We start from the raw sequence: 13,027 nt of genomic DNA on the forward strand, positions 1-13,027 counted from the left end.
GGTGTAAGTCTCTTTTCAATTATTCCAACAGTTATCAAGACACTTCACTGTGGACAAAAATGTCAGGCTGACAGGCTGACATTGAGCCATAAGATATACACTTAATATAAAAGGCTTTGCAGTTCAGAGGGACACATGCATCAGTACCATATTAGTGTGAGAGAAAATGCTCCACGTGGGAATCTCACAAGATGCAGCAAACTACCCAAAATAATATAAAACAAAGAGAAAATTAAAATAGATTTTTATTTCAAATAAACATCACATAATCAACCACACATGAAATGATTAAATACACTCAAAATAAGATTTATTTGCCTCTCTACTCACTCACAGAAAAACAACACATGTATTGTAAAGCTGTGCCGAAAACAAGTTCTTTTGGCATGTTTCATTTCTCAGCTAGTGTTTCTTAATTTACAGAATAAAAACAAACAGACAAACCTATGTAACAAAAAGAAAAAACAAAAAACACGTCTTAAAACATGTTCAACATTTCAGGATGAAAACTTAGCACCTTGTTCCAGTCAGTGTGATTCTTAGACTGGTGTATAGTGGATAAGAAACCATAGTACGGTGAGAAGGTTGGCCATGATGACACTGCCAATTACAAGGCATAACTCCTGCTGCTGTAGGATATTGAGGACAGTGCAATTTTAGACACCATGATAAGAAGACGTGTGCTGTCAGACACATAAACAGACTGACAGTAGAAATCATCCTAGGAGCCACATCCACAACATCACCACATACTTGATGCTATACACAATGACTTTCCAAATAAAATACTGTACATATGTGTGCTGCTAAATCTGTGAACGTAAATGCAATAGTTTACATGAAATGGCTTCTATTCAGAGCAAATACTAAACCTTAACACTAAGGCACTGCTTAAAATAAAACGACAAACATAGCAGTGAGGTGTAACTGTGGAGACCGTCAAAAGAAATCAACTCTGTGCACAAAGCTGAGCTCCAGTGTCTCTACAATGATAAACTCACTGCGCAAATGGACAGTGACCACAATACGCATGTAAGCATATTTAACGGTGTGACAGAAACACGCTTTTTTTTGTTTTTTTTACTGACCAGAGGTAAGAAGAACGACCTTATGTGATCTGGCCACAGTGGTTCCAGGTGGTCTGCTGTGGACAGTGACGAAACATGCTGATGCTTTACTTATATACAAACAACGAGAGGAGGATGGAGACTGACTCAGCGTCCCTTTTTGAGACCTGCCCTTTCTAAAATCAACTTTTGCAAGTACTGTATATATGCACACATCTTAAAAAAATGGTTTATTTTCTGTCAGTGCAAAAATTCTGAGTTCATGTTAGCATAATTACGCAGGTGTCAAAACGCATTCCTTCCACGGACACACACACACAAACAAAAAGTGTAATAGTTTCGAAGCACACGCGAGGGCAAAGACACATTTGCATCCTCTAAAGTCTTGCAGTCTTGGAGGATGAGATCTATATTACTGTGATCTATGTAGAATGCAATAAAGAAAAGAGTAGAAAGATATTTTGCACACTGCATCGACAAGCAGATTTAGTCCGAGTTTAAGTGTAAATCACATTCAACATCATGCTGCTGGCCTTGTTTTCTTTGCATTAATAAATCCTTTTTATCAGAATTTCAAAATCAAAAATTGCTTTTTTCAAAAACTAGTGGGGGGTACATGCTACATTTCTTCCTTTAAGAAGATTATACTCTTTTGTGATAGCAAATGATTTGACAAAAGAATCTAAATATTTTCTTTTCAAATAAATAATAGTCATATCTCAATTAAATATCTGGAGGGGAAACAGGGAATAAATAAACCTACAGCTAAGATTTTATGCTGACTGTGGAAAATCTAAACTAAAATCAGCCCTTTATGACGAGGCTCTATTTTCATGTGAGCAATTTGGACAAAGGGACACAAACTACATGTTCATGTGCACGATAAAGATTTGTAAAAGCAATACCACCCTGTTTTGTTCTTTAAAAAAATAAAATAAAATAAATTCTGGGACATGGATGCTTCATTCAAAACATCTTCTGGGCGAGAAATAAGATCAGAAAATAAACAGATTCCATTTACACCTGCCATTAAAATCAAAATGCAGTTAAAAGATGCATCTGTACACTGCAAATACTCTTTTATGTACTGTATATATATATATATTTACATAAAAGTAAATACACTGCAGAGGTATTGGTTGGAGTATTAGTTTTTCTTCACCACCACTGAGGTCATACGGGATTTAAATACATATGTCTTTATATCGGTGTTAAGGCATAAAGCTGACTTTAGGTCCAGCTTAAATAGACTTAAAAGACATCTTATATCTGCATCAGATTTTGACGCCAAGTGTATTTGGGCCCCATGATTTCTGTTGTGTTTTTAAAAGGAACAGTAATGTCTTGATACATCAGCTTCAGAACTATTAATACTGAATAAAATCTGTACTTAGGACCACTAAACACAGACAGCAGCATCAAAGCATGTGTATAGACATGTTCTGTCAAACCCAATAGGGCTTTTTGCCAGGTACACATGGTGTTTTAGAAGTACGGCTACTGTACAGTCAATACTTGGTATCTTTTTCAAGGATTAGATCTGGTAGTAAAAATGAGGACTTTTAAAAGGATAAGTAAGACGCAAAAGTGTATTTACAAATCACCAGGGTCAAACAGCACAACGTGAATTATTGACTTCTTTTTTTCTTCAGGTGATCAAAATTGTTCAGGCAGCTACAATACAGTTTGCAGTCTTTGTAACACAGATCAAGACACCACTCTGTGAGAAACTTCAATTAGACTCGTGCTGTAAAACTTTGTGATGCACAAATACAAGAATTGTGCACACACAGGCTCAGCAGAAGCCACTATGAGCCTTTTGTATTCCACAATAAAAATTGGCCGCACCCACCATCACACAGTGATCCAATGAATACACTATATTGTCTCTCTGCCACTTTACACGCCCTTTGTCTGTACAAGTTAGTGACAAAATCAGGACGAAACGGACGGAAGACGTATGGTTTCCCTGATGCCATAGTCTGCCTGATGTGACAGGATGAGGCGTGGAGGTGCGGAGACAGTGGTTATTCAATGAGCCTCTCCTACAACAAAAGCTGAATGATGTTTTTAAAGGTCCATGCTATATTCTCCATGAAGATCATCTAAGGCCACAATGTTCATAGAAGAAAGTAAAATGTAAACACTCTATAAAAAAAAGAGAGAGAGAGAGAGGAGAAATTATCATGACAATGTCTCCCTTGTAGGATAAAAGGCCTGTTGTTAGTGTCAACAAACAAGTGTCACAGGATACAGAACCACAAAGCATACATCTTAGATATGTGTTTAAAAGAGAGCATGTACCTTATGACATAAGGCACTTTAACAACTACTCCCAGTGCCCTGCTTTGGAGTAGATCCACTGTTAATCTCCTGATCGTCTTCATTCTCCTCTTCCTCCTCCTCCTGCCAGCGTCCGAGGTGGACTGGGGTGGGCATGGAAATGCTGGTACCAAGGCCACTCTGTGCCTGGAAACCTGAGAAGAATATTGATATAAGGTCAGTCTTTCTTGCACTTCGGCCACAGCACATTGAACACCTAATGTACTCAGACCGCTGCAGAGCAAATGTGCAGCAGAATGTATCTTTTAGCTGACTACACCTGCTGTGTGAGTCACAGGTCATAACAAGACTGTGAGCTTTTGTTTTTGGGTTTGTGTCTTACATTTTTGGACCCAGCAGCACTGTCTTTTCACAGAGTTTGTATAATATGGATATAATATGGATTAGAGTTTGGAGGTTAAAATCTACAGAATACAGTAAGCTAGTTAAAAAGGTGTTATTGATAACACTCCCTCAAGTGGTTGCCAGTTTGTTAACACTAACATTGCTAATGCTAACTAGCTATTGCTAATGTCACTAACGCTAGCTAGTTAACATTAGGGCATTACAGTATGCTGGGTGCATACTGTAGAAACCAGCCATTTACATGGTTTCCACAAACTGGCAACTACCAAGACTTTTGATGCCAACGAAACATAGTTAATGCGTAATAATAACGAGTTATACTATTGGCTGACAGACCTTGTTAGAGGCTGAAACCAACCATCAGAATTTTTACACAGAGGTAAACTAAACAATCATCAAGACCCCAAAGTGGGGTGTTCAATGTAGCCATGCTGTTAGGCATAGTGTAGTTAACAGAAGGGAAATGATTCAACCTTATCCCACTTCTGATTTGAAGCACTGAAGATTTTATGATCAGTGTGATTATTTTTTCAATGTTTACATGTTAATACTTATAATATATCATATAATATATTCATTTCTTGAACAAAGAGGGATATTATTGAAGGATTGTATACGTGTATTTTAGCCAATTTACAAATCATAAACAAATATTTAAATTTTTTCAAAGTATGCTGCAATGTTAAATATTTTTATATTGTATTTCTTCATGTTTCTGGCAGCCATTTCACTTTAGTTGGAAAATCAACTCGGAGAGACTTGAAACTTGTAATACGCCCCAGTGAGCTTCATATCTGCAGTAATGTTACTGTGCCAAGTTGTCAGTGCAGGTTTGGCTTCCGTGGTGCACTACCATGTAGTATAACGTAAGTTAGACAAATATTAAAGCGGACATAATTGCTTCTAAAATCTATTCTAATTTAATCTGATGTCTTTTAAGCCTCTGCTCAATTTGTAGTTTTTGATCTGACTGGAGTGTGTAATTAAGTGGAGCAGATTTAGGTCACAGCCATGATTTCAGCACTATAAGCAATCTTTTTCACATTACACAGACTCATTACATTTAATATTAACGTCAAAAGTCGAAAACGTCAAAGTCTAAAATCAAGCTTAACGAACAGAACTGACACTGATAGTAACTTATCAATTGTTTTATAGCTTAACTGAGGCTGCAAGGTTCTTTAAAATCAATATTTACCAGTGTTTGTGTGCAGATCTCTCATTGGCACTGGGCTCTGCCACTGCCCAGAAGTTCTCTGTGGATGGGAGCTCTGCAGGTGGAGCTGGAGATAAGCAGTCATCAGTGTACAACAGAACAGAGTACTAATGTACAAGAGATACTGAAAAGTGTTACTTTGACCTAAATCTATCTTTTGAGTATACAAACGTTACAAGCACCTTTAAGAGGTGTATGTCCTGTATAATACTCAGAGGATATGTCTGGGGAGAATCACTTTAAAACTTAAGAGAGAAGACGGATAAATATATTAATGAATGTCAACTGCAGAGCCTGGGGGCGGCAGCTCAGGAAATTACCTCATGCAGGTAGATGGCGTGAAGACTCATCTCTGCTGAGGCAAACTCTGACTGCAGTGTGTTGCTCCGGATGCGAGAGTCACTGTTAGTCATACTGAAAAAGAAACACAGCTGTTTATTTAATTCTAAAAGCTACAGTATATAAATCATGCTGCAGAAAAATGTGACGCATGTTAAGTACCTGTCAATGATGGTGCGATCGCTGCGGTACATGGTGCTCTCGGGGTGGACGGATGAGGGCAGGAGGCTGTGTGTGCGGCTACGGCCGGGATGTGCGAGCTGAGAGGAGGACAGAGAGGCCAGGACGCTGGCAGCAGCGGAAGCAGCGGTGCTTGGTGGGATGAAGCGATGGTCTCGGCCTTGTAGTCCTGACGCAGTTAGAATGGGGTGGGCCAGGACACTCGCCAACAGATTATCAGGCTGGAAACAGCAAACATCAGAGCCAATAAGTAAATAAAATTAAAGTAGAATAGAAAAGAAAAACATCGACGCTAAAATTCTTTGGGGGAAATACCTGATTAAATTCCTAAAATATCCAGTGGTAATAACTATTAATCATTTTCATTTTTGTTCTTGTTAAAATGTATTAGCCGACTGTCAGCGATATTAATAGACAATGCAATTTTATTAGCATGACTAATAGCTTTAGTTCACGTGTGGGGCACACTATTTGTGTCCTCTGGGTTTCTTACCCCAGTGGCAGACTCGTTGGACTGCAGCGAGGTGCAGAGGGGAGCCTCAGAGAGCAGCAGCTGGGTGGAGGGGCCGCCCTGTGCATCGTGCTGCACCTTGTCCTTCAGATGACTGATAAACACTGAGCTCTCCTGAGGCGGCTGCCAGCGCGGGTTCTTAATGGTGAAATGCATGAGAGACAGCTCTGTCTTGCCATTTTCAGCCTGTTGGTATATGGAGGCCTCAGTCTGGCCCTCTGACATCCACTGCAAATAAAAAAAAAAAAAAAAATAAAGTTGAATTTCAATTCAACATTATAACATTCAATTAAATATTCTCTAAGACTTTTGCTTGTTGAGAGTCAAATTCTCTCTGGCTTATTAAAAAAACCTTAAGAATTGAGTGGTTTGTATTTGATGTAACAGAAGGAAGAAATCATACTGTTGGGTTTCCGTGACGCCTGATGTCCATCTGCGCAAACGAGCAGATGTCTCCAACACCCACCACTTCCACAGTGAAGTTCCTGAAGAAGTCGATGATCTCTAGAGACTTATTTCTCAGGAGGAAGATGAGAATGAAGGGTGTGACGATTGGACTGAGCAACTCCTCCAAGATGAACACCTGATTTGGACAGAAAAACACTAAATGTACATTCTGAAATTCACACAGTCAAATGTAGATCAATGTTCCCAAGAATTCATTAATAAATCCAGACTGCATCTCAGACCCAGGAGCCACATTAACAACTTCATCAATCACAACAAAAAAAATCATCCATAAATGTATTCTGACAAATGTGTTCCAATCCACCGAGTTTCTCCGTCCCTCACCGCTTTGTACTGGAACAGCTGCGCCACCTCGTCACGGGTCTCGCTCTTGTTAGCATTGCCCCTCCAGTGGTCTGGCATGTAGTGAATGTGTGCCAGCATGCACTGCAGCAGCTGTTCTGGGCACCACACCATATGCTCATCTGGGATGAAGGACCTGGTGTAGGACAGGTACAAAATATGGACATTTTTCAACAGAACTGCTGGACATGTGAGATGAATTAGGGAAATAGGATTGTTTTGTATGATAAAGTTTGATTTTTATGACTGGAAATCTTGCTATTTTCATTAGTAAGAAATAAAGTACTACCCCAATTTGAAACAAGCTTCTGCATACCATTAAATACAACTTAAATGAATTAATTACACAAATTGGATAAATGTAATAAATACGTTGCAAATCATAATCTATTACAGAATATACTTGTTTGTATATCATAAACAGCAGGAAAGCTCACCTGGTGATAGTGATAACCACCCCCAGCACAGTGATAGCGGTCAGAATGTGCTGCACTGTCAGAACGTCCTCATCATAGACCGTCAGTGCGATGAGCACAGCCAACACTGAGCCCGAGAAGAAGGCAACGTTCTTCGCCATCACAGTCAGCAGTGGTGATGTAAAGGAGTTCATGTATTTGGAAGTGGGTTTGTAGCCACGGCCTAAACGTCCGTGCAGCTCATGGTTCAGCTCGTTGAAGTGCCGCAGGTATAAACGGCCGTAAAGGGACCAGCGTCGTGCTCCCAGGCTTCCGGGTTCTCTGCGGATTATTTCGGTGTAGCTGAAGAATGCGTAGAGCACCTGCCACACCAGGATGAAGGGACATAGCAGCAAGTTGGCCAAACCCATCAGCAGGATGACTCTACTGAGCTGCTGTGCGAGCTCTAGCCGGTTTCCACTCTTCTTGTACTTTGGGTGCAGGTTCCACTTATTCTGAAACAGAGAGCCAGGACCCCAGAAGAGGATTAGCTCAAAGTTGTACTTGAGGCCCTGGGTGAGGAACACCACATTGCCCAGCAGGGGGAGCTGCAGCTGCACTGGCAGCAGTGATTTGTTTATCATCGCCACCATGTAGTTCTTGAATCGCAGTATACGGTGATAGATGTCGAGCTCCGTCAGCTCTTTCTTGTGTATGCACATTTGCTGCTCTCGTTGCAGGCTAATGAGCCGGTCCTGGACTTCCTGCCATGTGACGTTGCATAGTTCATCCTGGGACGAGGAGGCAAGGAATACAAAGTAAACTGAAAGATTGACGATGCATGACAAACATCATCATTTTAGGTATGGTTATCTTCATGTCATCTTCAAAGAAGCATAAGACATTTGTCACATTGATTTGAATGACATTTTCCTGTATGTAATGATAAGGTCTCCAGGCGCAGCACCTACCATTCTGATCTTCAGCGCTTTGATGTAGAACTGCCTGATCTCCCAGTAGCTCAGAACATTGCAGAAGACTTTGATAAGTCGATAGATCCAGAAGATGGCTGCCATGATGAGGAGGAAAATAATCCAGCTGTTCTCTTGAATGCTGGAAAGAAACAAAAAACCTTTTTAGACATGGCTGGCTTCATGTTTCTTGTTAGTAATGGCTTTTTGCAATTCAGACATGGCGACTATGTAAATGTTAGATACAGCTGTAATCAAACATGTAAAGACAACGCTCACGCAATATTTAGAATGGGATGGAAATATAGGCACACTTTAGATTAGGAAACACATATAAACATTAACTAGTTGCTTTTAGCATGCAAATTAGTAGCACACTGGCTCTTTATGAATCATTTTAAAGCGCTTATCAATGCTTTGTCCTTTGTGACCATATTCTCCAACTAAAAGGCCATTAACTAAGAGCTTTACCTCAATAACCTCCTAACTGCTTAATCATACTAAATAAGGAAGTTGTTGTACTTACAATCTTAATATGCTTCCCTCAGTGTGGGCCTTAAATTATGATATATTCTTATGTAATAAAACACATAACTACAAGTGTTAATAGTTTTCAGATAACTCTAAATTAAGTCTTTTTAACTCAGAAGTAGTCCAAAATTTAAAGTGAGGTCTTTCTCATAGCCAGTTCACTAGTTTAACACTAGTGAATTAGTTAGCAGGTTCTACTAGATGGGTAACCAGAAGAGCTAGTACATTACTTAAACAAGTCGTTAACCACTTGTTCAGGTAATGTATAAGCTCTTCTGGTATGGCTAACTTGAAATCTTGGATTTATGTCTTAGAATTTATGTTAAATGACATACATCTAATTGGACGCATAGTAAGACATTGTAAATTGACCCTTTAAATAGTATTTAACTTATAACACGATAAACAGATGAGAAAATGAGCAACTGTTGCTTTCAGCGTATGTTGTAATCTATTAAAGTATTCATGTCAAAACATGTCAAAACACAGGACACACTGTGCATTAGCTAAGAATACTTATAATCATGCATTGGCCCATATCAGCACAAATGTTGCCGCTCCTTTAAACGTCTATATCATTTCATATTTCTGAGTCAAAATAAAGGTTAAATGAAAAATGAATTAGGTCACTTTGAGACATAATAAACAAAATATTAGTTTTCAGGACATGGATCTGGCTTTACAAGGGAAATTAGAGACGGGTATGAGAGGACAGAGAGGATTCAAACTGTGGGACAAGCTGTTCCCAAATTAGAATTCCAAACGTTTGTACGTCATCGACTTTGATATAAATGACTATTGAGCCACCGTCAAAACAGGAACAAATTGATGACAGGCCTAGCTGGAGAAAACAAGTAGAGGCTAGGTTACATCTTGATCTTGGAAAAAAAAAAAAAAAAATTCTGATAACATGGGGCTAGGGAGAGAGTGGGGTGGGGTGGGAGGGTCTGTCCCTTGAGGCCAGCTAGTGAGGTGTCATGTGGTTGTCAGCCTGCTGGCCCAGCCAAGTTGTCAGTATTTCGCCAGGACAGTTTTACCTCGTCAGAGCTATCAGTTACATGCATTGCCATGTTCCCTGAAGCAAATCTGACCACAGTACACAAATACCTCCCTCCAAGTCACCATGAGGAATGTTGCAATTCGAAGCTACCAATCTCAGGTTGACATAAACAACAAAACTGAGAAAGAAATACATTTCTTAGAAAGAGTTGTCACTTAGAAATAATATTTCTTACGTGTTTGTTTATTTTATTTTTGAGTATTGGGTGCTACTGTGAGTGTACAATGAACGTAAAGATCATTAATAATAAATTAAAAACCTTATGCTCTTGCACAGAACGGGTCTCTAAACAAATCAAACATTTAATGCTAGCTCTTAATCTGCCATTACCTCTGGCACTTTTATCTAACATAAATTACTTATATTTTGCAGATATCTTCAAAACAATAATGCACAATAAATAATTTAAAATCTGTGTCACGTTGACATACTTGGGATGTGGGTTAAAGTTGCTTCTTTTAAGTTTAAAAATAAAAAAAGATGTTCAGATGAGTCGTTGTCTAGCATCACAAATACAAGAAAGTTCTCATGATTTTCTGGGGTAAATAAGGAAAGCCACGGCGTAGATCTCAATAGGCTACTGTTCCATTTTCCTTCACTGTTAATGCGACCGAATCTTGAGGTCTGAAGCGACATCCTGCACAATCCAATAAAAAAGTAAGTGTGAAAGTCTGATTGCATCTGTATTAAGCCAGACAAATTAAATCCCTCAAAAGGCCTGTCTCTAAGGGGCTCTAATAATATCCAAGACCATGTCTGCTTTAGAACAAAGCACCTTATCAAACTGGCTGGAATGAGAGAACATCACTTTATGCGACTGTACAGCCTTTTTGATTAATTCACCTCAACTTTAGACTGATTTTGTCCCATTTAGGAAAACACACTAAAGCTCTCCTTAATAGTGTGTTAAAGATGATTACCTCTGAGTGCACTGCTGGCTGGGTAGGATGGCATCTGGAAGAGTGACCTTGTTCCTGTCGAGCGGATTGTGGCCTGGGCCGGTGTGGTTAACTGCTCGATTGGCAAACAGGACGTCATACTCCACACAGTTGACCAGGAACGTCGTGAATGTGACAACAAACAAAAGCTGACTGTTAGGAAGACACGAAAAGGGAAAAAAGAGATTAGGTTTCATACAAGAAAATAACAACAATGACAAAAGAGATTAATACTGGTATATAGTATTGTGATAAGTGAATGCATTTAATTTCTCACCATCAAGCCACAGACAGTGAACTCAGCATATATAGAGAAGTGATTCATGTTTAATCGTGCAGATCAATTGCGTGTCGCTTATTTAATATGTTCACAGATGAGCTGCAACATTTCATTATTGATTCATCTGCAGATTATTTTTTACAATTAATTGTTCAGTTTATAATGTGTGAAAACTGTGTTGCTCATCATAATTTCTCAGAGCCCAAAGTGACGACTTGAAATTACTTCCTTTGTCTATCCAATAGTACAAAACCCAAAGACTCTTCATTTACTATAATAAATGTTAAAGAAAAGCAACAATACTAAATACTAAATAAGTCTGGGTGCAAAATGAACTGTTTTGTCTACTGGCCAAATGTCAAGTAAGTGTTTTTTTTGGATTTGTGTTTGAGGTTCATCAACTAGCCATTTGTATTTGGGTGGTGGCTGGTGCTGGTAAATAAGTAACAATAATAATATAATAAGTATATATAAATAGTAAGAGAGCAAATAGTAAATAAAGCAATAGTCACAATTCTTCTGTTTACTGAGAAACAACTGTTTCACATGAGACTTAAGTGCAGCTGGTGTCGAAATCATCTGGCTGAACTTGTTCATGCTGAAGCCTGAGGCACGCTTAACTGTCATAAACACCATGAAGAGGAAGACCCAGGTTTTACTGAAAATAAATTTCCTGTTAAAAACGTGATGATGTTTTCCAGGAATCAGTATGGTACTTACACAAGTTCAAAGAACTCTGACAGCATCATACAAGCAAAGCCATTCTTCTGATGGAAATGATAGATGTGGACAGGCCGGTTAAGGAAAAACACCAACAAAGACACCTGACATTTGTCTAAATCATCAAACTCAAGGCTTCCGAGGAAATTCACTTTCCTAGTGATCCCTGCTCTTGAAGCACTGTAAAAGTAAGAGGCTGTCGAGAAGTAAACATTGTGTAGTTCAACAGATTCTATATATGACTGCTGACATGCATCTTAATAAGTATGTGTGTCAGCATGGCATGATGCCAATGACATGTTGGGAGACCTGCTATTTAACTACACTGTAATTTAAAAGGATATCCTTGTGAAGAAGTTATCCAGGTTCTTGATATGGTGCCATGAGTCTGCAACATAAACAAAAGCATTAGACAGCAAGAAACCCCTACAGAGTAAACAGTCTTATCAGCCTATTAGTCAATTATATTAAAGATGCTTCAGTCTACATGACATGTTTACCTTTTAGGCCTTCTGGCACATGCACTATTAAATCCTCCTCCCCTGGTGGTGAGTCCTCCTCGAAGTCCTCAATTCTCTGATACTCCTGGTAAGCTTCAAAGTTGGCCATTGTGCTTTTACATTCTTATGGTCGCTCCCTACTGACGAGCTACTTGTAGTAAACACTGTATGGAAGTGAATGCAGTCTCGCAGCCTCAGTACATCGTGTAAGCTAGCCTCTCAGCAGCTCAAGCAGTTCAGATGAGGGGAACGTTAGCCACGGCTAGCATTAGCGTGCTAACTTGCTAGTCTAGCGGACAACGCTCTTGTAAGTCTACGCTACCATGTTAACATGTAATATACTTGGTAGCAGATAAAATATAAGAGCTCGAATTTCCCACAGATTGACTACTGGATGTTAGTTGCCTTAAAATAACGTTAAAACCTAACTCAAGTGTCTGCTGTCTGGTTAGCCTGTGAATGATTCAGCCTCTCGTGTAGTCACGGTGACACGGTTTGTTTTGTTCCCGACTTGCTCCGTCCATCTGCTGATCCAGATCTGCTTTCGTCGTCGCTTTGAGAGTCCAATCTGTGACCACAGCTGCGTTTAAATCACGACACGGTGGTCTTCAGTTTGTCCCGAGGTCCGCTGGTTGGCTTCCAAAAATACACCATCCTCTGTGTGTCCACTGTTTTTGTCTTTCACAAATAAATGTCAACAAAACGTCATTGGCGTCACTTCCGGTTTTTACCCGCCGTCATTTCCGGGTCAGGATTGTAGTTTTTTTCGAGCTTTCCCCAAAGAAAGTCAGATTTTTGTCGTGTCTCTGTTCAACAACGTT

At 39.4% G+C, this 13,027-nt stretch overlaps 1 protein-coding gene across 1 annotated transcript; it reads right to left on the reverse strand.

The window, feature by feature from the left end:
* Positions 1–227: 227 nt before the first annotated feature.
* On the reverse strand, positions 228–12,898 carry atg9b (autophagy related 9B). The gene is made up of 14 exons (XM_073490949.1): positions 12,207–12,898; positions 12,051–12,094; positions 11,707–11,771; positions 10,689–10,859; positions 8,178–8,319; positions 7,249–7,997; positions 6,794–6,947; positions 6,405–6,584; positions 5,984–6,229; positions 5,473–5,711; positions 5,292–5,385; positions 4,954–5,038; positions 3,372–3,544; positions 228–3,215 (listed from the first exon to the last, which is right to left on the reverse strand). Exons 1-13 carry the CDS (start codon positions 12,313–12,315, stop codon positions 3,390–3,392), a joined length of 2,433 nt encoding a protein of 810 aa, XP_073347050.1. The 5' UTR covers positions 12,316–12,898; the 3' UTR covers positions 228–3,215; positions 3,372–3,389.
* Between the last annotated feature and the right edge of the window lie 129 nt (positions 12,899–13,027).

This window comes from Pagrus major, chromosome 21, assembly GCF_040436345.1.
Source record: "Pagrus major chromosome 21, Pma_NU_1.0".
NCBI lineage: Eukaryota > Metazoa > Chordata > Actinopteri > Spariformes > Sparidae > Pagrus > Pagrus major.